This window comes from Phacochoerus africanus, chromosome 15 (assembly GCF_016906955.1).
Source record: "Phacochoerus africanus isolate WHEZ1 chromosome 15, ROS_Pafr_v1, whole genome shotgun sequence".
NCBI lineage: Eukaryota > Metazoa > Chordata > Mammalia > Artiodactyla > Suidae > Phacochoerus > Phacochoerus africanus.
The window spans coordinates 135,723,950-135,750,548 of NC_062558.1; the positions used below are offsets into that span (position 1 = coordinate 135,723,950).

At 48.5% G+C, this 26,599-nt stretch overlaps 1 protein-coding gene across 1 annotated transcript in view; it reads right to left on the minus strand.

The window, feature by feature from the left end:
• Positions 1 to 26,599, minus strand: part of ADAM12 (ADAM metallopeptidase domain 12) — a 377,142-nt gene that overhangs the window by 85,080 nt on the left and 265,463 nt on the right. The window contains exons 7-11 of the mRNA XM_047762575.1: positions 21,956 to 22,021; positions 20,551 to 20,622; positions 13,863 to 14,032; positions 10,617 to 10,701; positions 6,922 to 7,070 (exon numbers count right to left, since the gene is read on the minus strand). Of these exons, the coding sequence (XP_047618531.1) occupies positions 6,922 to 7,070; positions 10,617 to 10,701; positions 13,863 to 14,032; positions 20,551 to 20,622; positions 21,956 to 22,021 (542 nt within the window). The remainder of the gene's footprint in view (positions 1 to 6,921; positions 7,071 to 10,616; positions 10,702 to 13,862; positions 14,033 to 20,550; positions 20,623 to 21,955; positions 22,022 to 26,599) is intronic.

Here is a 26,599-nt window from a genome sequence, read left to right on the forward strand (position 1 = left end):
CTCTAGGACCAAAGTCAAGTTTGCCTCCATTCATTTCCCCCAAACTGGATTTTCAAGAGCACTGGCTGTGCAGATGGGTCTCCTTTGCTTGACCTCTGTGCTGTGCCCAGCTTGAGAGCAGAGCGCTTTCTGCCATGCCCTCGGGCACTGACTTTTACCCTCCCAACACTGCATTAACGGCAGACAAATGCCTTTATTCTCCAGGGAGCAATATCGAATTCCACGGAGAGGAACTGAGACCAGGTTGGGCACTGACGGGTCCTCTTGACCTGCTGTCAGGGGCATCTCCTGCCCGTTCATTTCCCCTCGTGATCACGTCGCGAAGGAGCCACTCAATTACTCTGGCTGGATAATTACATTGATTCTGATCAGGAATGTTTTAAAGTTCCTCAAGTTCCTCATTATGTTACTGTTTTTCTCTCTCTTTTTAAAATTACTCCTTGGATAAAACGTTCCATTTTTTCCCTTGCACTTTGAAAAAGGAAGTGAAAGCTTTCTTCAACTTTTTTTTTCTCTCTTTTTTTTTGTCTTTTGTCTTTTTAGGGCTGTATCCACGGGGTATATGGAGGTTCCCAGGCCAGGGGCAAATTGGAGCTACAGTTGCCAGCCTACACCACAGCCACAGCAATGCAGGATCCAAGCCGAGTCTGTGACCTACACCACAGCTCACAGCAACACCAGATCCTTAACCCACTGAGCGAGGCCAGGGATCGAACCCGCAGCCTCGTGGATGCCAGTATCCAGCCTTATCTGCTGAGCCATGGGACAGGAATTCCTTAAACTTTTCATTGAGAAAGGAAAACCACCTTCCATTGAAGAGCTGACAGGGGGAGATATTTCCTTCAATCCCATCTTCGTGAAATCCCTTTATGGTAAATGTATTTCGTGACCTCAGCTAGAACCTCAGACTTCAAAAGGGGGTGAGTTTTAATTATGTACATTCAGCACTGACTTTTCAAGCAAGCAAGTTCTTCAAAGGGTATATGGACTTTGCAAATACAACGGAATTCTCTCCACTCCTACCACATCTGAAACTCGGGAATTTTTCACTGAAAACAAGGGTTGATTTTAGTTTCTGAAATCACATTTTCAGACAGAGAGGTTGCCTCAAAAATAAATCCAGTTTTCCTGTAACATGAGCTAGGAATTCTCGAGGAGAGTCTCCTCACCCTATTTAATTCTTCAAGGATTGATTCAGACTGGACTTGCTTCCAGAATGTTCCCTGTCCACACCCCTTCCAACCTCTGCTCCTTTCTTCACAATGAATCGTTGGTCATTTTTTTTTAAAGGTGTGAAATACTATGACGGTAATGTTTAAAACTTCCTCCTTATCATTTAGAGGCTCAACTGAAACACTTACAGATGGTATGTTACGACACCCAGGACTACATAAATAGGTTAGATTGGGGCCCCTGCAGTAAGCCCCATGGCACCCCAAAACATTCCCTATCAGAGCCCTGAGCTTCCAGTCTGCAATCACCAGCTAACTAGCCTGCCAGCCCCACCTCAATACAGGCAACCCTGAGGTCAAGGTTTCTGCTTTCTGAGTCTGTGGCCCCACTCTGCTTCTCAGGGTCTGCACCCAGGTACCCAGCAAAGACTAATGGAGTGAATGAGTGATTTTGCTATGATTGGCTCCGTTTCTCGCAGCCGGCTGGTCCTGAGATGGAGGCAGGGCCCGTGTCCTCTCAGCTTTCAGGAGAGAAGGTTGAATTTGGGCGCAGGCCATCCAGATGTGCACCCTGTCCAGGCAGCTTCATAGCAAGGAGGTATGCAGTGAATGTTTCCTGACCTGAATTAAACAGACTCAAAGGAGCCAATCATCCATACATCAGAGAAAGTGGAATGGCAGAGCTTTCACCCTAAATGCGGTTATCTGACCTAGGTGTAGATATTATTCCTGCACGCCCAACCCGGGCTTAATGTAAGTCGTCTACACCCCTGGCGAGTAAGCACCATCCCTCATTTGCTTATTTTCTCAGCCCACATCATCCCAGGCGCTCGACGGGCTGCCCTCCTTGCTGGCGGCCGGGGAGCACATTCTTGGCTGGAGAGCCGTTTGCCAGCCTGGATTAAACAAAATCCAAACAGCCCCAAACCCCAACTCTTAGCATCAGCATGAAAACTACGGCGGCAATCCTTCTCAGACACACACACACACACACACACACACACACACACACACACACACACACACACACACACACACAGAGAGAGAGAGAGAGAGAGAGAGAGAGAGAGAGAGAGAGTGGGGAAGTGCCCTCTGAAGGCGAGCCCTTACAAAATGCTCACAGCAGTAAAAGCAAAGTGAAATCCCACACGGGAAAGAAGCTTGGACATCTAGTCTGCGAGGCTAGAGAGGTGAGTGTGTGAGGGTGTGACCTGGTACACACCGTCCTTCTGAATGGACTCCAAATGCCTATTTATTATACCATAAAACTAGAGTTCATATACTATTGCTTTTTTAAAAAGAAGAAGCCCCCTCCCTAACCACCCCTCCTTTTTTTTTTTTTTTTTTTACAGTAAACCCCTTCATTTGGCAAACTATAATAGCTCAGATGCTACCTGGTCTTTTTAAAAGTGAAGAATTCTTAAAAGACAAATCAGATCATATTACTGCCCTGCCTTAAACCCCTCAGTGACATCTCACTGCCCTGGAGACAAAACCAAGTTCCCGCCACGGCCGACCGGGCTTGGCTTGCGCTGGCCCCTCCCTTTGCTCCAGCAGCATCAGCACCACGTCCCCCAGCCCCACAAGCCACTGGCTTCCAGTCGGCACTGCTTCCCTCCTCAGAGCCATTGCACACGGGGTCCCCTCTGCCCAAGCCCACATCCTCCCACCTGTGCGGGTTCTCCACCCCCCTCTTCCCTGTGGTCTGGGCTCAGAGGTCACCTCCACAGAGAGGTCTTCCCCCAACCACTCATCGATGTCCAGTCCCCTCCCTCTGCCTATGCCTCCTCTCAATCCCTTTCTTTCACTTCCTTCATTGCACGCCCTCTAACCTTTTTAATTTACTCTTTTTCAAGACTGTCTTCCCCCTAAGAATGCAAGTGCCAAGAGGGCGAGAAAAGCGTCTGTCCTGTTCACGGCTGTAATAACCGCAACGTCTGTCAACGTGCATGCTACGCTTTGGGAGCTGAGTTGCTGTGTGTTTCAGATTCAGCCCCATCCCCTTGTGAGATGACTCCATGACTCCAGCTCTCCTTGTAAGAGAAGATTTCCCACAAAAAATCAAAGGAAGCACGGAGGGTAATTTTTGAGTGCGAATGCTGCTTTTCTTTTCTAGTCCAGGGAGAGATATTTACTATTATTCTAAATATCCTTTTCCCGAAGGGCTCAAATGATTCACATATTTTCTTCCCCCCATAAATGTGGCCCACTTAGTCCTCAGCCTCTTCAGACCAAAGGCTCCAAGAGACTCCTTAATGGATGGACTCAACTGAGTTTAAACTCCCACACGAACCTCCAGATCCTGCTTTTGCCAAAGAGTCATTTCCAAGACAGGTCTTCATGTTAACTATCCAAAGACATAAAACACACTCTCTCACACACACTCAAAGGCTTGTGGTAATTAATGATACCCCCATAAGGAAACCCCCTCCAATGATTCCTGTAAGATGCAGCTGAAATCATGACACCATGTTTAAAAGAACTCTGGCCAGTCCCTGTATTTTCAGGCTTTTGGGTCCAATTTGTCAATGATGACAGTTGGTGAAATTTCAGAGTTAGGATTTTGGAAAGTTTTGATAAAGCATAAACAAGGGATGTGAAGAAATGTTTTTTTTTTTCTTTCTTTCCCTTTAAACCATGCATAATCCTTGGTTCTTTGGAATGCTGGGAGACTTTTGTATCATTCAAGCAGTCGCTGACTCATCTCTTTGAAAGTTACTTTGGGGGCTAAGACTTAATTCACATTTTTTAACATTCGACACTCACGTCTGAATCAGCAGTGGGGAGGAAGTGGGGAGGAGGATGGGTGTTTGGATGTGGGCCAGTTTAAAACGAGCCAGTTACCCAGAAAGCGTGGGCGTGTTATATGGCACTAGAAGTGCTTCACAGCAACTAGCAGGCATTCTGGAAAAAAAAGAAAAAGCCTTTAACGTTTCAAAGGTTCCAATGCTTCTGGGAGCTAAAAAATAATAATAATAATAATAATACCACCGTCTATTTGTGGAGTGACATGCTATTTACGAAGACATCTGATCTCATTTAATTCTCTCTCCCACGCTCGTGGGGACCCTATGAGGTAAGAGAATGACCGCGTTGAGATAATTCTGGAGATTAAAAGCAGCCTGGAAACTCTGCAATGGGTGATGGATGACTGAGTGGCCTGGACAGCTCGACCTCCCCCTTAGCTGTGGGCTTTTGTGATTAATTCACCCACTTGCTTAGGAAGTTTCTTTCCATCGGAGAAAATTAAAAACACCACTCTCTGGACAGGAATGTGGGATCATAAATGAGAACCAAATAGAAAAGATTTACGCAAAAGCACAAGCTCAGCAAAAGAGAAAACTTAGAAATCGCTAATAAGGTATAAATCAAGGAAAGGCTATTAGCAAACCCCAGGTAAGAAAAAAAAAAATCGTTTAAAATGATTTGCTGCGCTCTTAACAATACCATTTCTACCTATGATTTTGGAAAATCTCCAGGGTAATTTGGCTTGTATCCTTAAACACTGCCATGAAGAGTTTCCAATTTGAAGGGTTTTACACAAAATTACAGACAGTACCAGAAAGTAATGTCTTGCTTTTGTGTCTCCAGAATCATAGAATTTTTAGAGGTGTAGGCTTTCCTCATTTGTGCATGCATTGCCCGCAACAACAAACACAGGTGTCAAAAGTGTTAAAATGGGTGAACAGACAAGCAAAAGAGAGGGTGGATGAGTGGGTGGGTGGATGGATGGATGGATGGATGGATGGATGAAAAGATGGACAAACAGTTGGACGGATGGGTGGATAGATGGATAGAATGAATCAATTCATAGATGAGGGAAGGAAGGAAGGGAGGGAAGGAGGAAAGATAGATAAAGACTAATTCCTTGTACTGATAAAAAAATAAAGGCCAGAGGAGTTACCAATGTGTCTGTATTACCAGAGACACGTAGAATCAGGATTGAGGCTACTAGGTCTCTTCCAGTGTTTCTGTCGAGTGTTTCCAGCCTAGAGTTTCCTCTCTTCCATCTGCCTCGTTCATCAAGAGTTCTGAAATGCTTACCATGCAGATGGACAAAGTAGTCTTAGTCATCGGGAACCACTTTTGGAGGCCTACAGGCTGGTGAGTTTGTGCCCATTGTGCCTACTTGACAATCAGGGAGAGGACGCACAGAGGGACTTTTCTGTGGCCCCTTTGAGCTCGTCAAGAATGAGAAAAGGATGAAGACCGCCCAGCTTCTCGTCCACTTCCTGCCAACCTCATGCTCCTGAGACTCACACGGCGAGCTGGCCGGTGACGCCAGGCTCTACCTGGGCCGGTGGCGTTATCGGAAACAGAGGACTCCCACCGGCCCTGTACTAACCTCACCCTTTAAGAGGGAATTCTTTGCCCCAAGTGCCCAAGTAACCAGTTATTCTGCCCAGGCCTGGGGAGTTTGAAAGACACGGAGCACCCTGCTTCTCGGAGCCACCTGCCTTCCTCTGGAAGAGCTCCCGGTGAGTATCTAGACTTGCCACGCTCTGCTTCCTGGTGGTGCCGGCCTAAGCCGCTTTCACTTGCGGCTCAGGGCTGTGGCCTCTGCCTTCAGACTTGGCACGTTCCTCCACCAGGTCTTGGCGACTCCCTTGAGCTGTGCTTAAGACAGAGCCACGAGCAAAGACGAGGCACACCTGAAATCTTCTTGCTAAGGGGGCAACGGACAGGAGAAGCAGTCCCTTGATGTGCTAAGATGCCTCACCCACCACTCACGTGAAAGGACGATGCCCACGACGCATCGTCCTTTCTGTCCCACAAGCCATTTGAAAGGAAGCCCAAGAGCCTACTGCTGGTAAAAGCCTAACCACATTCTGTAACAACCCGGCCCCCTCCTGGGTCTTTTAACCCGCCTCACAGCAGGGCTGCCCCCTCGCCTGCCGGCTGCCAGTCAGCACCTGCATAAGGATCTCGACGTTTCCTTTCATCAAACCCAGCGAGCAGGCTTGGCCTCGGGAGTGCCATGAAGATAAGCACTGAGAAGGTCTCAAGGTTTAAAAAAAAGAAGCTGGCATCATAACAAGTGAGCGTTTTCCTTCACTAATGAAAACCTTCTGACGTCAGCACAACGTTCTTGTTGGGGGTGGGCCCTTGGAAGTACTGGAACACATCAGAATCTGTAACCACTCCACGTTGCATCTATTTCCACCTCCTTCGAATGGCCCCATAATGAATCCGTCTTCCTTTTTTTCTGGGGGAACCAAGTCTAGAGTTTCAGAAAGGTGTTACGTGAGGCAGAATGAGATGATTTATCGAAAAGGAAAAGTCACTTCCTTTAAACTTTAAGATTGGATAAAGGGGTGTGGTGTCAGAAGCGAGGACACCACAAGTCCTCAAACCACTAACACATTTCAGATCTGCCCTTGGGCCAACCTGGAAGGAAGACGCCCCTCGCCACATGCCACTCATCCAGCCTCGCCCCCTCTGCCCGGTGGCCTTACCAGGCCCAGATGGAGCTGGAGGTGCAAATTAAAACCAGGCGTGATGGTAATTTGCGATTTCTAAACAAAGAGCATCCGAGCCCACCACTTCCCAGCAGAGAGCTTGGGCCTCGTGCCATATGCACTGCAACCTGGGTGACCCTCTCAGATTGGCACCGACCATGGAATTTTTTCTGGAAGCTTCCATGGGTGCTCTGGCCAGAAAACCGGGGCGCTCTCTGCTCAGCTGTTTCCCAGCACACATTTCAAGTTGCAGCCCGCCTCTAAGAGCAGCTGGAAGCATGGGTACTTGCCCGGTTGAAGGGTTCATGATGCAACCTCCTTTGTCAGCAGCCGTTTTGCAGCTACAGCCCCTCTCCAGTGTGTCATGGTTCATCCCGAAATTGTGGCCCAGCTCATGTGCCAGCGTCACGGCCGCGCCTAGGGGACTGTCTGAATGGTCCTCAAAGAAAACACAAGGGCACAATGTATAGTTCACATCTTTGGGGCCTCTTTCCCAGTCCCCCCTCATCCCAGTGTCCAAGCCCTGCCCCCAGGCAGTTCTCTTTCATTAACATTTAATGGGATCCCATCTCCTATAAGGACCCAAGATAGAGCCCCATTATTCAGTTCAAACTTAAAAAAAAAAAAGATTCAACCTATCTTATTAAACCAATTTCGGGTCCCCTCAGCCGAGGAATGAATTCTTCATGAACAAGTGTGGATTCCTTGTGTCTGCACGAAATAATCGAGGCAGTCATATCCTGCCCGCTTCCTACAACTCTCACCAGACCCCATTTCACTGAATAGAGCAAAAAGTGGTCCTACATCACAGGAAGAAGCAGTTCGTGCCTTCATGGGTAACACAAGTACCATTTTAGCCTTAATATCAAGTCGGTAGGGGGAGGGCACTTTGTACATCTAAACAAGATCTGAGCCATTGTGATTGTGCCTGTTCCTTCCTGTCCACTTGGTAGGGAAGGGTACTGGGAAAGTTTACGACAGTTCACCATAAAAGCTAACCCCATAGTGTCATCTGCTTGAAGACTCATTGAATTAGGACCGCAATCCAGTTCCGCCTCACCCTTGCTGGCCTTTTGATCTGTCAGGTAGCCTTTGGAAAGGGATGCAGTCATTCTGATCCTCTGCCTTTGGTGGCTGGGAGTTCATGGGACCTTTTGCTTGGGTTTGGAAGGTAGGTTCTCCATCCCGCAAGCGCTGCTCGGCCGCTCCTAACTTAGTGGAGGACATGCATGGCTTGGCTCAATGGATATTAGAGGTTACCTTTGAAAATGTCGTCACTCGACTTTCACAAACCAGCGAATGTGATCTGCAGAAATCACACCATGGCTGGTGTTTCTGAAAGGGCTTGCACATCAAGGTATAATGAAAGTGACTTAGTTGAATCCTGCTTTGTGCTACCCAGGAAAGAGGTAAGAGATTCCCAAGGGGCTTCCAGGAAACAGGGACATGGTGCTTTAGAGAAAGCATCATTTCTGACGCAGACAACCTTTGGGAGGCCTCTACATTACAGGTGTGTTCATCTACCATTGCGTAGGTTTGCTGGTGGTAATGGTGGTAGCTGCTGTTCTTCCTGGCCCTTGGTCTAAGAAAGGAGTGGTATGTCAAGAAACTGAGTTATACTTAGAAGAGATGAAATTCCTAATAAATCACTTTGTTTAGATTCTACAGTTTCCTGTTGTAGGAAACTTCACAAATATGTTTCAGGAAATCAATTTTCTTCAATCTAAGAATTCGGAGGGCTGGATTTAGCATGCCTTGGCACAAAATTCAAGGAATGCATCCTTAAAAAGTGACTCTTCATCAGATTCTTTCGTATCCCTGAATATCTTGGTTTTGTTTTTAATTGCCAAACTGTTTTACATTCTTTCACGCATAGGTGATTATAAACAGACTGTCTCTTAAGAGGCTGATAAACAGTTGATATTTCTAATAAGACAAAAACTTCTTTACTCCAGCATTATCTCAAACCAAGACTATTTCAGTCCAGTGGGATACAAAGGCACGGCTTTAAGTTATTACAATGAGTGATTTGCTCGATCTTAGAAAAACAGAGAGACAGTCCCAGAATTCATGTTTCCAACGTGATCAGGATTTCTCCTCCCTTGCTGTAGGATTTCCTTCCTCGTAGGGTTGTGAGTCCTTGAAAGAGGCAAGGTCACAGGTAACACCCAGAGTTTAATGTCAGAGACACCACAGGAGAAAGTCGGGAAGTTTTAGATCTGGTCAAGATAGGGAGCTTGTTTTTCTCGTGAATTTTAGAGGCATTAAAGGAGCTGTGGACTTCCAACCCCCTCGATGCTTCTCTTCCACGTGGAGCAGACAAGGAGTGTGCCTAGGAGAGGTCTTCCCTGCTGCCAGGCGCATCCACCAGACCGCCTGTTAGGGACCCTCAGTCTTGACTTGCTTTCCTACAGCAGGGCATTTATCTGCTTATATCGCCCTCATTCATTTTCATCCATTAAAAAAAAAAATAGGCTTTCTGGTCTGCTTTCAAAGAAGGAATCTTGATCGAATGATTGTATGGAAACAGAATAAAAAGGATGTGACCTTGGGAAAGCCGTTTAATACGGTCAGATCAGTAGAACATTTCAACACTCCCCAGTGACAGGACCTGCCAGGCTTATCAGGGGTTCAGTTTCAGCTCTAAAAACTACGCCGGTTTTAAGTGGCAACCTCAGTAGCAACCGACCATGGAACCGTGAAACAGAAAATGAATCCCTCTTAAAACTTTACAGGCTGCCCTATAAAAATACAGTTGGGATCTGACTTGAAATTAACCTGGCATCAATGAAAACCAAACTTTCCAGTGATTTCCAAGGTGGAGATCACAGACAGGGCTTCCCGCTTCCAAGGAAACCAGAGGGAGCCCATCTGAGCCAGAGGTCCACTGAGTTGGTGCGATCCCTCCAAACAGCCACCCCAGCCTCCGTATTTAGTGCATATTCATGTTCATTATCAATGCGACCGAAGAGAAGAGGAAAATATTCCTGGGAGATGTTCACTAAGATGAGGTTGGGCAGTAGGTGGAGAGAAAATAAAAGTCAGCAGAACATGACCCGTTCAGCCCTTTAGGACAACAGAATATTCACCAACGTTCTGTTTGAAAAAATGTGGAGGAATTCACAGTTTCTTGGAAGGGCAAGGTTCTGTTTGTTTAACAGAGATGGCGGAATGGTGTCCAAAGATACTCCCTGTCTGAGGGCTGGTGCAAAGGGGACACTCCATTTTCCCAGCAGACACAGCAAGAGCAAGGGGTGAAAAAACCTTTTTTTTTTTTTAATTATCTGATGAAGGGGAGCCTATTAAAGCTACTTCCCTCTTAAATTCATCACAACAAGTCTCATAGATTCTGCCCATTTTATTTCCCTTTACAAACACAGGTAGCCCTTACATGACCAAAAAATCCTTATACAGCAGTAAACCCAGGTCTCTGCCTTCCAAGAATAAGGTTATTATAAAGACAAGTTGGACACGGGCCAGGAGGTATGCATGTCAAGCACCTGAGGTGGTAAATGGTTAAAAACCTCAGTCTTGGAGCTACTGGGCCTGGAGGCAGCACCATCAGCAAACCATTCGCACGAGAATATTGGCTGAGACCCTGGTCCCTCCAGGAAGCTGAGTGATGAGGGGCAACCCCAGTGCCCTGACTCATCCCAATGCTGGGAGGCATTCCTGGATGCAAATGCTTTGCCCCAAATCCAAGCGGAAACCTCTTCTCTGTAAAAGGTGTAGACAGGCTTCCATGGAGCTGTTTTTCCACCTACCTTTCCTGTGCACAGCTTCCTGTGTGCTATAAACCATCCCGGGAATACTGTGGGCTGCGGAAGCTCATATGCAGCAGTTAGAAAAGAGGGTAGGATTATATTAACAAGAAGGACCTAAATTTACAACGTCTGATCCAAGTAGAGATTTCCTGAGAAATCATCAGATTTCCTGGCAAATAGGTGGGGACATTGCTGCTGGCTTCTCGGTGCTTCTCACTTACCATAACGATCCCCCCCGACTGTTCTGCTGTGCACATGCTCATGATGGGTGCCATGCCGATGGTGGTCCCTTGAAAATAAACTCCACTGGAAAACCAAAGAAAGGGCTTTCTTAAATTAATAGAGAATAAAGACAGTTCCTAATATGGGAAATTCTGTGGGACGTTCTTGCATTCCAACAGGAACTATGAAAGCACAGGCAAAGAGGAAGAGAGCTGCGTGAGAGTAGGCTGACAGGTGATTTTTATCTCGGGTTCTTCTAAACTTTATTTTCCAGGTGCATCCCCTAATCCTTTTTTCAAGACTCAAGACAACAACCACTTGTAACTTGTATATTTATAGGACGTATCTCGTCTATTTCCTAATGAACTGGGGGGAGCTGCTCCTTTTAAACCATCTCTGCTGATGGAAGGGCTAGAAAGAGTCACAGAGAATCACTGTCGACAAATGAAATGCACTCGATGCTTTACTAGGTTTTCTGTTGCAGCTGAACTTTGCTTCCCTTGGTAACATTACAATTAGGTCAGAAACCCAACTCTTCCAAAATGTCCTGCTAATGCAGCCTGAAAAAGTGAAATTGGCAAGAAAATGACTGATCCTCTGGCTTCAGTGAGGAAGTAAGCACCCACAAAGCCTCGGCACCCCAGGAGGAAGCTTCTGGAAGGGGACCTCGGGGCTTAGGAGCAGGTTTTCTCATACATGGGATCTTAATCAATGAATCTAATGCCATCAAGGTCTGTTTAGTGCAACACTGTTAATTCCAACCTCATGCATTAAAAATGAAACACTGCGGGAGAGCCCGTCATGGTGCAGTGGTTAATGAATCCAACTAGGAACCAAGAGGTTGAGGGTTCGATCCCTGGCCTCGCTCCGTGGATTAAGGATCTGGTGTTGCCCTGAGCTGTGGTGTAAGTCGCAGATGTGGCTTGGATCTGGCGTTGCTGTGGCTCTGGTGTAGGCCAGTGGCTACAGCTCCGATTAGACCCCTAGCCTGGGAACCTCCATATGCTGCGGGTGCGGCCCTAGAAAAGGCAAAAAGACAAAACAAAACAAAACAAAAAAAATTAAATGCTGTATTCGCTGAATCTCCTTTAAAGGAAACGAAAGACTTACCCGTGTTTTCTTGGCCATGTACATACATAGATTTTACACATATTATTTGAAAAGTTATATATTTAGGCAGTGCTCAATTGAATGAAATGGGAGAAGTGTATATAAAATATAACCTCAGGAGTTCCCATGGTGGCTTAGCTGTAACGAACCTGACTAGGAACCATGAGGACTCGGGTTCAATCCCTGGCCCTGCTCTTGGGTTATGGATCCAGTGTTGCCAAGAGCTGTTGTGTAGGTCACAGACGTGGCTCGGATTTTGTGTTGCTATTGCTGTGGCTGTGGTGCAGGCAGGCAGCTGTAGCTCCGATTGGGCCCCTAGCCTGGGAACCTCCATGTGCCTCAGGCACGACCCTAAAAAGCATATAAGCAAATAAATAAAACATAACCTCATCTATGTATGTATGTATGTGTCCATCCCTCTATCCATCTATCCATCCATCCTATTACACTCATACCAACAATGGCAGGGATTGCAGCTTTTATATGGACACATCTACAGAGACCATTCTAACAGATACAATTTTATATATGTATATGTAAATAATAAGGTTATATAAGAGGCTAATTTATTTCCAGATGTTCAAGTTGGACAGACTCCATCTGGGAGAAAAACAAATCAAGACAAAATACTCTGACTCTACTTTTAGTAGTTCAGGATTAATCAATGCATAAAATATGAAGCAACCACAAATATCCAGGGCGGGGGCGAACAGAAAGCAACCCTGTGAAATGGCCAAAGCAAATTATCAGGGAACGCCAACAGCCTCGTTTCAGATGCCGGCCTTTCCTAGAGGGAGGATGGGGAAGACTTTTCAGCTTCCCACAAATGCTCAGTAAACTAGACCTAGTTCCACCGGGAAAGTGCCTCTGGCCCCAAAGTATTCAATTCAGTGACACGGGCAAGTGAGCACATAAAGACGGCACACACTGTTTAAGGATTTTAATAAAAGGCCCTCACTTGGGAGTTTCCTGGTGGAAAGAATCTGACTAGGAACCATGAGGATGCGGGTTCAATCCCTGGCCTCACTCAGTGGGTGAAGGATCTGGCGTTGCCGTGAGCTGTGGTGTGGATTGCAGACACGGCTCCGATCTGGCGTGGCTGTGGCTGTGGCTGTGGTGTAGGCATCAGCTGTAGCTCCAATTCGACCCCTAGCTTGAGAACTTCCATATGCCACAGGTGCGGCCCTAAAAAGCAAAAGAAAAAAAAGCTGACACTTGAGGAAAAATCTACCCATACCAACGTAGGTGATGTTTTTTCATTTAAATATACAGGCGTTTGTACTATATTACCAATGTATTATGCGATATAATCGGCGCGTTTTTCCTGATTTTATTATCTTCCCGACACGGATCACGCTCCGAAAGGTGCTTGCTTATTACTGTCTTCTCCCAGGAGCCTGGAGACGCCCCAGAGTGGAGCTTACAGCGTTGGTCATCGTTACGTGCAAAGCCCCTAAAACATGTTGGGTGCCTAATTCGTGCTCAGCACACATGGACGGAGCAGTAGAACACAAGGTCCCGCTACGACACTGCTGCTATTCTCTGATCTAGAGGATCCGGAGGGACAGCCAAACAGGAGGAATAAAGATGTGCTTTCTCCAGGCAGCTGACGAAGCTCACCCTAACGTACCCTCAAGCTCAGCTCTGCCATCAACATTTTTCACTAATAATGACAGAAAATGGGCTTTGAAAAAATAAACGACTCCAGGACCCCTTATATCAAGACTAAGCCCAGGAAAAGCTGCATAGAGGAAATGTCCAGATCTGTTAGGAGCAGGAAAGAAGACCTTAGCGATACACAACATTGTAAATCAACCCTACTTCAATGAAATTTAAAAAATGGAAAAAAAGAAAGAAAGAGGGGGAAAGAAACACAGCAGCTAGAGGGAGAGGTTTCCCAGGGGATGCAAAGACAGACTTTTCCAACAGATCCCAAATTGCAGTCGAGATGGCCTCTCCCCGTCTCCACCCCTCCCCCCGCCCTGGGGGCTGGGAAGCCCCCCATCCCCTGTCTGGCTGGTCTGCTCTGCAGACGGGTGGGAAGCTTCAGGGCCACGCAGGTGAGGCTAAGAGAAGGGCAGGCGTGCTGAGGTCCCTCCTTTTGTTGAGCCGAAGAGAGACAAGAGACACCCCACCTGATCAGCTGTGCGTTGTCATGAGATTTTCGAGGTAGAAGCTTCATCTTTCTCCAGTCCAGAAACTCATGGAGGCTCGTGAAAGGGTCCTGACTTATCGAGCACTTGTCGATGTCATTCCACACCTCCACGCCCACCAGCACTATTCGGATGTTCAGCGGTCTGTAAAACTAGGAAGAGAGAAGACAGGCGACCTTGGGGGACCACGGTAACGAGAACTCACAATGCCGGGCAGATGCGCATGTTCACTAACACGACGGGAAAAACATCTCTGCGCCCCCTTGCTCCTGGGGCATTCCAATTTAAGAAATATTCTCAGCATCCGAGGCAAAGTGATGTGTCAGCTGGGTTCTCAAAGTGGCTGACCAGTTAGATGTTAGGGTTATCAGCCTTTCTGATGTCTGCGCTTATTCGCAGGCAAGTGCATCTTTTAACCGATTCGCTGGTGACTTGAAATGGGTTTGAAGATGTGTATTAATGAGTTCCATTACCGCTCAAGACTGCCGGTTAATATCTACTGCAAGGAAAACAATAAATGAATTAGGATCTTTCCGACACTCTGCCAAGGGCAGTAATTTGTTCACTTTAAGCGACACGTTCTCCCTGTGAGTTGCTGAAAATGAATCTGTATTAATTTTGCAGCAAAGACTCAGACTTGGCCGACACTATCATAGTCTGTCACCTATAATTGACCTAGAGGGTTTTAATTAAATGAACAGATCAATAGCTTTCAGGATAATGAAGGCATCCACAGAACCCTTCTCCAGGAACACTGGGGACCATTCTTCTCACAGGAGGCGTTAGCTCACCCCCAGGGTCAGGGGAAAGATCTGCTCAACAAAGTCCCTCTTGGAGCACGCCCCTCAAATCCAGGCTTGTTGCCTTTCTGGCCCCCATCTTTCTGGGTCCTGACTTCAACCTACAGCTCCTTCTCCACGAGCGGGTCCTTCCAGGTCAGAAGGAGGACAAACAACTTCTTCAAAGTCTAAGGGTCCGTTTTGTCCCAGTCAAGCTTAATGAAGCAAGATAAGTGGTGAGGGGAGGGGCGAGAACCACCCATTGGCCCCAACTACCCTGCTCCCCCCATGGGCTCCCACAGACACGGAGGGGGCTCTCTGCTCGGGGCCTAGGGGCTGAGGACGTGGGAGCACCTGGGTGGCTATAAAGTCCTTCGATGCCTGCAGTGGGCAAGGCAGGGCCCAGGGAGAAAGCCCTCTTCAGATGCTCCAGGGAACCCAGGAGACAGATGCGGCTGGTGAGAGCAGCTGGGGTCAAGCTCCAGATGGGGGCAGGTCCTATTCTTAGCTGCTAGAAGCATCTGGGCCAGCAAGTAACACAAGCCCCAGATGCTCCAAATCGGAGAGCTAAGCCCCATTCCAAGGTGCTGAGCTCAAGGGCCATCGACTCCACGAGGCTGAGCGCTGAGCCCAGGTTCTGACCCGGACACGGCAGGCCGGGAGGAGACCCTGGCTCACCTCCACCATCACCGCCTGGTGAGCATTAGGTTAGCAGAAGAATGGGGCTGAGGCACCCACTCCAGCACGGAGTGCAAACGGATCGCAGCGGTCCAGCTTGGTTACAAGCCGATAACAAAGATGGACATTATGTGAATAAGCTAATGAGCCAGTTCTATGACCCCAGTGCTGCCCGACAGCTTGTTTTTGTTTTTGTTTTTGTTTTTTCGGTCTTTTTAGGGCTGCACCTGCAGCCAAGTTCCCAGGCTTGGGGTCGAATCAGAGCTGCAGCTGCCGGCCTGCACCATGGCCACAGCAACACGGGATCCAAGTCGCATCTGCAACCTACACCACAAGTCATAGCAATGCCAAATCCTTTAACCCACCAAATGGGGCCAGAGACTGAACTTGCATCCTCATGGATACCAGTTGGGTTCCTTACCACTGAGCCACAGTGGGAACTCCAATGCTTGTTTTTCATCAAAGATTGCTTGGTCTGTGGTATCCACCTGCAAACTCCCAGACCAGGCTTCCCAGGCAAAATGAAGCACCTGGCCTTCCCTGGACCTCTGAGGGCACATGCCTGGCGGCTGTTCTTGGTGGGGAGCTGACACGCACAGCTGTGTTATATACCAAGGTAGCAGCAATCGGATGGCAGGGCAAGGACGCAGGCCATCAGGGCTGATGTGCACACCCGCCTGCTCAGGGACATCCTCGGGGTCCAGGGGCCCCGGGTGGGCTGCAGGGTCATCACCTACTTGCTTCTGAGTGTCGTGTGGAAGCGGTAACTAGGTCTGTCAAGGTCTAATCATCGTTTCTCAGAGTGGGCTTTGGTGCTGGCCAATCAAGGAGCTTTTTATAATAATGATGGATTGTAATTTCCACCTATTAGTCCTCTCAAATCACAGCCCTAGGACAGATTTCATCCCTAGAAGTATATCATGTGGTCCCTCTTCTCCAAAATTGGTGCTGCTGGTTAATTGCTGTATACAACGTACATGCTACACACGTCGAGTCCTCCCACACAATCCCTTTACTGCTGTCAGCCCTCCTCCCAGGCTGCCAACGCTTCCCTTTGGTTCTTGCCAAGAATAATCACCATGGTGGCACGTGAGGAGCATCCCCTGTGTCCCGGGCCCAGGGCTAGGTGCTTTCCGTGCCATAGCTCTCTCAGTCCACACAACGCTCTGAGTGGAGAACTATTCTTATTTCCCCTTTAAGGTCAAGGACATCAAGACCTGGAGGGACCAACTAAGCACTTGAGACACAACTGGCATAGCTGGGGTGGAAATGCAGGCAAGCTGATGCCCAGGTTTTAAACCACGAAGCAACCCAGACTGGTAAGTGCGAGTGCTCAGACTCCCTTCCAGGGTGGTCCACTGTGACCCCAGGCACAGAGAGAAGCAAAACAGGAGCTGGGCTGCTGCCTGCTTGGCCTGTGAATCCCAGCAGGCAGGTGGACACGGTCTGAGACCAGTGGGATGGACCCACCCGTTAACACAGCAGCAGCAAGGATCCGCTTGACTCTGGCTGCACGAGGCTTGGCACTGGCACAAAGAACAAGGATGAGGGTACCCTGCCCTTGGCCCTCAGATACCCGGAAGTCAGCAAGGGGCTCAAGGCATGGGACACAGTCCTTGATAGCGTCAATGCCAGGAGAGATGCAAACAGGAAGTTCAGGGGATGCTGGGCTTCAGGGGTCAAAGAAGGCTTTCTACAGGACGTGGATCTAAAAAGACACAGGTTGAATTACAGGGCGGTCTGCTGGGGTCCAACACAGGCACGTGCAGCCCTCAGGCGACCTGCCTGGGAGAGGAGGGGCCTCACACAAGAGGGAAAATACCTGCACTCAAGCGCAGGTAAGGGGAGTCCTGTAGAAGCAGGTCGCAGAGGTTCAGCCCGAACGAAGGGGCAGCTGGTGCTAACTTCATGACGCGTGAAAAGTAGGACATACGGGAGGGGAGGGGTGATGGAGGCAGCCACACACCCCGCTGCCCCCGGCCCTGCAGGGTAATTGGGACCTGGGGACCGTCGCTTAGTTCCTCTGTAAAGGTTTACCTACAAGTACGAGCATCACGCTGTCCATGTTTCAAGCACAGGGGCGTGTTTCGGAATGTCCCCTCTGTCCCTACATCACTTCTCGGACTCTCAGTCCAGGATGTCCTTCCTCTTCTTCCCTTCAAGCCAACGCAGCCCGCCAAGCAGTTATGAATTAAGAAGGGCTGAGATGAGCCAAGATTTCTGCCGATGAGGAAGTTGCCCCTGGAACAGTCACTGCTTTTTAAGCTGAATCACTCCCACGTGTAGCTGGAACATCTGCAACAGCCCAGGGCCCATCAGAGAGAAGGCCTGGGTGCAGAGAGCATCTGAAGGACCCTGGACAACACCCCCCCACCCCGCCCCGCTCCAACCAGGTCTTCAGAATCAGCTGAGGGCAGACACACAGGTGCGCTCGGCAATTGAGCTCTCTCGGCCAGAAACACAAGCACAGGCCAGCTGGTGAATCTGATCGAGTCTATCAGGACTTTCCCGAGGTATATTGTTCTCTAGTTGCCAGGGCAAGTTAACAAATCCCTAATTGCTCATTTTTGGCTTTGCAAACGGAAGCAAGATATAATATAGAAAAACCTGTGAAACAATACGAACATGGGCGGGGGAACCAAGCACGTCACTTTCCAGTAGGATTTCAGCTGTTTGCCAGCCTGAGTTTAAAGTTGGTCATAGTTTGCTTTTACTTCCAAAGCCTAAGGAAGATGGGGATTCTTTTCTTCTTGGTCCTGCCTCATGCTAGCATCAGTGGAGTGTCTGGAATGTACCCGCCCAAGGCCCCACCCAGGCCGATCAAACCAGAGTCCCCGGACTGAGCCTTAGAATCAGTATTTTGAAAGGAAACACACAAACAAAGACCTTTCCAGGGGATTCGAATGCCCAGCCCAGACTGAGACCCAGATCTGACTCCATGGCCTCTGGTCTAACCTCCCAGACCCATCCCTCCGCCTCTCCACCAGAAGGATTTGCCATTTACAAAAATCCTCCTGCATCCACTTGACTTTGGGATGAAGTTTAACTTTCAAAGAGTCGCTGTTCAAAACAGATCAGCAAGCACGGGCTGCCCGGGAGTCAGACCTCGCTGTGGGTTCTGGTGTGAGAGGGGAGGACAGCACTGGGACAGGAGGCTAACAGCCACGTGGGTTTCCTGCTTTCGGAAAGTTCCATCCAGCCATCGCCTCTCTCTGAGCCCTGTGCCCTACTCTCTGACCCCCCAAGGAGCCCCAGGAAACTCCTGCTCTTGCTTCCCTGGCCCAAAGCCTCGTCACCTGTCACCTCATCCTTGTGCCCACTGGGACCCCTGTTCCTCTCAGCCTCCGCTTTCGCTTGGTTTAGGAGGGCTGGGGTACAGTGTGGGTGGAGAGTCAAGGCCAGAGTTCCTGCACAGAGGGTCCACAGAGACCAGGGCTCATTCCTGGTCCTGCTTATTATCGCCGCTCGAACCTGTGCTGATTGCTTAACCTACCTCTGCAGACCTCAGCTTCCTCTGCTCTAAAAGTGGGCATGACCGGATCCACCCGGGAGTGTCTATAAAGCACGTAGGGCCTGGCACGTAGTAACTGCTCAGCACATTTATCAGGCACCATCTATTCCAATGTCTCTAAATCCTCATCTTTCTCACATCCCTGTTCCCTTCCCTCATCAGGTCTTCACAACTTCTGTACAACGGACACCTACCAGTTCTCTCTGACTTTGGTGACATCATCATCCACACTCACTAGGGTCTAGACGGCTTTGCAGGACACGCAGGATCCCAGCCACTGAATCCCCTGAAGCTTCCTCTGGTCCCGCCCAAGCTGTGCACACACACACCCCTTATGCACACACACGTGCACCTGTGCAACCGGCCCCCCACCGCCCCGGCTTCATCAGACAGCGTTATTCGCCATGTCCTCCCCTGATGTCCTCCTGGTGAAACCCCACTCACCTTTCAAAATCTCTTCCCTGCAAAGCCCCCCTGACTGACCCCCAGAAAGAGGTAAGTGATTCTCTTCTGCATCGCCATAGCCCTTGACTGATAGCACCAGCCTAGTTCCTATCACCCCAGACCACGCTCAGTGGCGGTGAGTGTGCTTCTGTACGAAGCTGTGACCTCTTTGAGCAGAGGGCCCACATCTGACGCGCTCTGGATTCTGGAGGCGCAGGGCTTGGTCCCACCCAGGAGGCTTTCTGGATGGAGCTGAACGTCTGGAAGGGCTTTGGCTTTGATTTTTCTGAAAACTTTGAAAATTCAATTTAAATATAATAGGATTGTTTGGAAACACAGCGATCATGAAGCCTTTTCAAACTGCTATATGTAGGATGTGAGTTTTCTGAGCATCCTTGCCATGAGGGATTTGGCAATGAGCCCTATTTCCTCTCCCACTGTCCCCAGGGGGCGGGAGGTGGGGGGAGGCAGGCATTGCTGAGAATTATGGTCACCTTAAGACAGTGGCTGCCAGCTATCGTAGTACCTGAGAACTGCCTGGGGAGCACCTACCAATCCTGATGTCTGGGCCCCACCAAGACAGCCCCCACCAAGACACCCCGGCAGCAAGGCCTTGGAAAGCTTCTCCAACATGGTTTGTGCTGGGAGCTGCTAGCACCAAACAGCCCGACACCCTTCCACTGGGACCGTGGCTGAAGGCAGGTGGCGTAGATGGCATCCTCTCCTCGTGAACAGGTCATGTAAGGAGTGGTGGTGAGCCAATATGCCCAGGTTAGACCAGACTTTCAGGGGCCCTCCCAGCTCTGAAATCACCTTGGCCAAGGGTGAGCTCCCTCTGTGAGGAACTTTCCAACGGCCGATTGAGCTAAAGCCAATTTCTGTGTCCCAGGGTGGTGGCCTGTGTGTCCCTTACCCATGAGCGCCGGCCCTTGGGGGGCCTCTGGGACCCGCCCAGTGAGACTTGAGAAGAGGCCTGCTGGGAGCTCCCAAGAGGATCAGATGCGTCTCCATCGGGGTTCAGGATCCAGCCCCCAGACTGGGGCTCTGCCTGGCCAGAAGGGAGCCTGGGGCAGAAGCATGCCAAGACCACCACAGACCGGACAGCGTGGGGTGGCCTGTCCTGCAGCTGTCCCAGGCCCCGGGCATTCTGCGTTAGAGGAAGGGGAAGTCGGGTTCCGCCCAGGACCAGAGACAGACCCCGCCTCATTTCCAAACATTTACATGATGGGAGTGATTTAATTACCCCCAAAGAACTTACCTTGTCAACGTGATTAGCGATCTCTATTAATCGCTGCTTAACTTTTTCCAGATCTTTTCCTTGCCTCTGAAACTAAATAATTTTAAATGTCAGCATTAATAAGGGCAAGCATATCAATCAAACCTCATCTTCCCAGCTCCTGGAAATGTGAAATCTCAGGCTTTGCAAATCCCCCAGGGCCCTCCCAGGTTTATGGTGAAATGAGTTTCTCTCCTGGCCAGTAATTTCCCCATCCAGGGATTTTCTGAAACTCCCTGAAATTCACCCAGGCCAAGTGCTCAGAAGACAGTAACTTTTGTGAGTTTTCCAGCCTCATAAATGATAGAGGCAGTGACATGTTTTGGCAAAGAGGAAACAGACAACCGGAAGGCCGTCCAAAACCATCCTTCATATCGTCAGCTTGATCTGAACTTCTTCCGAAACTGCCTTTATTATTTGTTTTTAAAAATTAAAGAATAGAAGCTCATGGCAACCGGTCAAATGCTACAGAGAATGGATACAAAGTTACTCAATTCCCCCTTCTCCCCTCCAGTCTGAGCTTCCAGAGTGGAAACAGTTTCCTGAGAAATTGTCAAATCTGTTTCATTCATAGGTATGGAGCCAGCCTGTGAGAAGACGTCACCTCATTCATAGCAGGTAGTGGACGCAAGGAATGAACAGGGAGATGGCAATCTAAAAAAAGCTAATTAAAAATTAATGAAAAGAAAAAAACCAGAGTGTCACGCCCTGCTTCAGAAGGTAGGATTTTTCTGTTGTATCTCCATAGCCTTCGTTCATTCATGCATTTTCATTTAGGACACAGCAGACATCTTTTAAACTAAACTTTTCCAAAACGTGTTTTAGAATATATTCTAAAGCCATCTGTCACTTCCCCCCAGTAATTCTCCCTGTCTGGAGAGCTTAGCTGCACGCCAGCTCTGCAGGCCTTGTGAATATTTTGTGATACCAGATACATTTTTAATATTTTCTTTTCTTTTCTCTTCTTTTCTTTTCTAGGGTTTCATGTGCAGCACATGGAAGTTCCCAGGCTAGGGGACTGAATCAGAGCTCTAGCTTCCAGACTACATCACAGCCATAGCAAGGTGGGATCTGAGCTGCGTCTGCAACCTACACCACAGCTCATGGCAATGCCGGATCCTTAACCCACTGAACAAGGAAGGCCAGGGATTGAACCTGCGTCCTCATGGATACTAGTTGGGTTCGTTCTGAAAAATCCAAACTCCCATTTTTAATACTTTATACTTTATAATATTGGAAAACCATTTCTAATGGGTTGTTGACAATGCTTTTAAGGCCTCATAGAAAATGAGGTTAATTAAAGCAAGTGATAACTTGCTGAACATTTTCTCCCTCTCCCTTTTTTTTATAAAACCAACTGTACTGAGGAATTTCAAAAAGTTCTTACCTCTCTGTTGTCTGCCACAATAACCAGCTCTACATACTTGGTCATCTTGAGGGTTTCTCTTTTATGCTGCCAAAAATAAACATGGATTAATTGCCTTTACAGCCTCTCTGGGGCTTCCAGAACACTCAGTATCTCTCGATTCAAGCACCTTGAACTCTGGTGACACTCCGTCCTTACCCGAACCACCGGTTCCCACACCTCCGTTCCACGTGCACGTTCACATCCGACCCCAACGACCTCTGTAAAACCTTCTCAACACAAAGGATCAGTTCCCATTTCCATCTGGGAAATCCTTAAAAAGGAATTTACCCTTTTTGCCGGATCACTGATTATAGGATCAGAACAAGCTGAAGTCATTATTAAACAAAACACACACACAAGCAAAACCCAAACTCTCTCTGGAACAAGAGCCAGTCAAGGGCGGTTCATTTCAGGCCTGATGGAGCACATTTCAAGGTCACTGCAGATGATGGATTCAGGGTCTCAGGAGTGTTCCCTTTGCCTTTATGGTCCAGTTTTGTGCTTTGAGAAAAGTGAAAGCAAAGATATTTTGAGCAGGAACTGCATAGCTCTTCTGGAGAAACACTGAGTTATGTCCATTCCAAGGAGCTGATTCTTTGTGGCTGATCCTTTAAAAATCTAGTTAGGAGCAAAGAAAGAACAGGGAACAGCCAGGTGGATAAATGGGGAACAGAGCCAGGCAAGAGGGAGGTACTAGGAGGAAAACCAGAACGCAATGGAAGGAACAGACTAGAAAGAAACAGCATCAAAGGAAAACAATAGGTCTGAACCATGCCACTGGAGAAAAGGGATCTGGTAAACATGAAATGGTTTGGAAGAATATGGAAATTGTACATCCTAGGGCAGGACGGATGAAAACTCAGGCCGCCCAGGTATGCACTCCCTCCCATATAAAGGCAGCCTCTGAGTGGGTTACATTTTAATCGAGTTTCCTCAAAAACAAAACAAAGCAAAACAAATGAACCCACATTCACACTCTTCCATGAATCACTGGCAAACCCCAAAGGCGTTTTTAGGAGAAAAAGAGCAATTGATGGAGGGTGGTCTCAAGGAGCAAACGATAAAAACAAAAAAACAAAGCCTCCTGTTTCTGCAATAAAATGCAGTTGGAGGAAACAGGGGTTGAGCTGGCCTGGGACCCTTGCCTGATGTGGCAGCTTTCTGAGTCCGCTGCACATACGGCTTGAAAACCTGCCTGTTAGAACCACGCTTGCAGACAAAAGCAAAAATGACCAAGGCGTGCTTTGAATCAGACTTCCAGTCACATAATCCCGAGGGAAACATCTTTTATAAAACAAATCCCCATCAGTCCGGAATCTTCCAAACAGATTTTTACAAGAGAAATGTTTGTATCATGGCAGCGTTCCTCCTTGCCGCCCAGCTGTGCTGATTCATGAATTTAGGTGTCCCTAAAGAAATCTGGAAACCTTATGGAGGAAGGAAAAATAAAACCCCATGAAAGGGATAATTTCTCATACTTTTACAATGTTTCGAGGAAAAAAAAGTCAAGCTTTGTAACTATGTGTTGTAGGCATATGCTTTATGGTGCTAAGTAACCACTTGAAAAAGAAGAAAAGATTAGCCCCAGTGGTACCCATTGGTATATGCAAAATGAGACACCTTCTCAAAGGGTGATGCTCTTACCCCCTTTCTTTATTGAGGTTTGGAAAGCAAGAAGCCTCTTTTGTTTAACCCCACCCCCCCATAATTTCCTGAGTTACCAAAAAGAGATTCGGCTAACGTGACAGAAGAAAAGAGAGCTCTAGTAAAGACACAAATACATTACTATCCCACCAAAAAGCTCATAGAGAGACCCCTGGTTGTTTAGATGTTTACACCTTTCAGACTTGGAAGGGGTGAAATAAACGACCAGGGGATATTTCCAAATGGCCTTGGATCATCGTTTCGAAAGAACACACTTCCAGATAATGAAAACAAACACATGAACCCAATTTTCCTGTCTCTGCAGTTTGCAGAGAAGTCCAAATTTTCTCATGAATTCAGAGAATTGCTAGCTCAGAGAGAAGCCTAACCACATCATAATAAAAAGCCATGGGGGAGTGGCTGGCTCATGGCCGCCAAGTTTTATTCTTCCATCAGCTGCGCACACAGAGAGGCTTAAATTACCTCCACATGGTTCCACCTATATGGGCTATCTGGTTTAAAAAAAAATCATTTTTAAAATGTTTGCTAAACAGAGCAACATTTTAAGCTGGTTGCTTGATAGAGTTTTCATTCTGGGGGTTATAAACGAAAGCCTTTCTCCAAACAGATAGGAGTGTAAGCTTCTGAGAAGGGCCAGCGGTCTCTGCCCCAAGGTGGAGACCGAGCCGCCCTGTGAGTCCTGCTCAAGAGGGAGCGGGTCCCGAGCCCCTCCAAGTGATCTCAGCCAAGTCCCGGGGGAGAAGGGCCCTGCGCATGTTCCCACAAGAACTTGGCGTTGGGAATTCACCCCACGCGAGGCAGAAAAGCAAGTTGAGATTAGGGTGACAATAAATTCTCACTGTAGCTCTCCTTCCTGGGGCCATACCCGTGACATGGTGGTACGTGGACAGCATAGTGGCAGCTGGTGTCCTGAGGCCGGCGAGATGGGGGGCGTGTCACAGCAGTGGGCAGGCTGCCTCCCGTCCAGTGAGCGAAGCAAGAGCATGGACAGGATGAGGGTGAGGGAGGGATGGGGGCCAGGGGCAGGGGCAGGAGGCTGACCCGTGGGTAGTTTAATTCTCCGAGAGCAGTGGGGAACCCTTGAGGGTGAGGTGCTTTACATATCACCCTGGGGAGTTCCCGTTATGGCTCAGTGGGTTAAGCACCCGACTAGGATCCATGAGGATGCAAGTTGGATCCCTGGCCACGCTCAGTGGGTTACGGATCTGGTGTTGCCGTGAGCTGCAGTGTAGGTCACAGACAGGCTTGGATCCCACATTGCCGTGGCTGTAGCATAAGCCTGGGCTGCAGCTCTGATTCAGTCCCTTAGCCTGGGAACTTCCATATGCTGCAGGTGTGGCCCTAAAAAGAAAAAAACAATCCCTCTGGCTGCTGGAGGAGAAGGGATTCTGGGAAGACAGGACTGGAGGGTGGGGGTGAGAGCTGGGACCGTGTGAGGTGGCAGGATGGGGAAAGGCACACAGGTTCAAGCTCGGTGCTTTAACCAGACAGCAGAACAGTAACAACGGAGCCAAGACCGTCTCCATAGGTGGCAAGGTCAGCGAATTCCACGAATCGAAAGTTGGGTTTGTCGTCCTCTGAGTAAAGAAAGATCACTGTTGGCCCCTGGCCTTGGGTCTAAGGCCCCTTGATGGGTATCAACGAGCCCTGGTCTCTGCTCTGAGAGGCCATCTCTCACATCCTCACCAATGACCTGCATGCAGTCAAAGCACACGGATCTCCTCTGCCTGATACAGCCTCTGAAGCCTGGCGATCATACAGGCTGCAGAACCAGCTGGACAAAATGCTGGAATAACAGGCTGAATCGGATGAACTGAGAGTTACAGGGACAAAGGCAAAGTATATTTTTGGCTGTGCCCAGGGCATGTGGAAGTTCCTGGGCCAGGGATCGCACCTGAGCCACAGCAGTGACCCGAGCTGCTGCAGTGACAATGCTGAGTCCCTAACCACTAGGCAGCCCGGGGAACTCCAACAAATGCAAAGTATTGAAATGGAGTCCCCAACACCAGCGGCACAAGGGAAAGCTGTTATTTATTTAGCTAGAGTTTTCATCGACTCAAGACTCCATAGGAATCCACACCTGGAGAGCTTGGAGCCTGGGTCCACACTGAGAGATGCCCAGGGCTGAGGGCCAAGGAAGCAATCGTGGTGCTGGCTCTGTTATCCCACCACCAAGCTTTAAGGATGACAAGGCAGTAAGGGAACTTCGCATGGCCTCTTAGAGGAGATACTGAGGTGAGGGTGGTCACGTCAGAGAGAAATTAACCATGCCTGCCATAATCAATCAGTTTCCCAATGGTTCTGGCCAGTTCCTGATATTCACCTATTACTGGACACTACCGGTAAGAAACATCACTATTAAGTCTACCCCCATGGCCACTACTGTGGCTTCTATTAAACCAATATGGCAGGCTGTCCAGAAACCCCAAAGCACCAGCCCTGGTCTATTTTCAGACTGTCTGCGTTTGGGGAAACACCACGGGGTCTCCCTGACCTTCTGTCCTATTTATACTCAGTAGCACAGGTGAACTCAGCTTTCTAGAGAAGGCACTGACTTTTACGTTTGGCTCATAATTATCCATCCTAGTGGAGGGGAACAATAGCACGGATAATCCCCAGAGAGAGGATAATTCAAAAATAATTTACATTTGCCTTCGGGATGTATTCTGTGATTTTTCTCCAGCAGCAGATTTACCGCCTTCATCTCCCCTCCAGGCTCCTCCAGCTGGGGTTAAAATCCTTTTGCATTTTTGAATGCACAGCTGATGGGGAGGGAGGGAGAGCGGAGAGGCAAGGGCTCTTTGCATTGGACTGAGACGCTGCAGAGGAAGGCACGGGCCATGACGCCCTCTGACCACAGGCGCCCTTCCAGAAGCAACTTGGGTTCTCACTAAAACCTAATGGAGAGCCTTGTAAAAATGACAAACAATAGCTCAAGATCCTATTATAGCCAGTGCA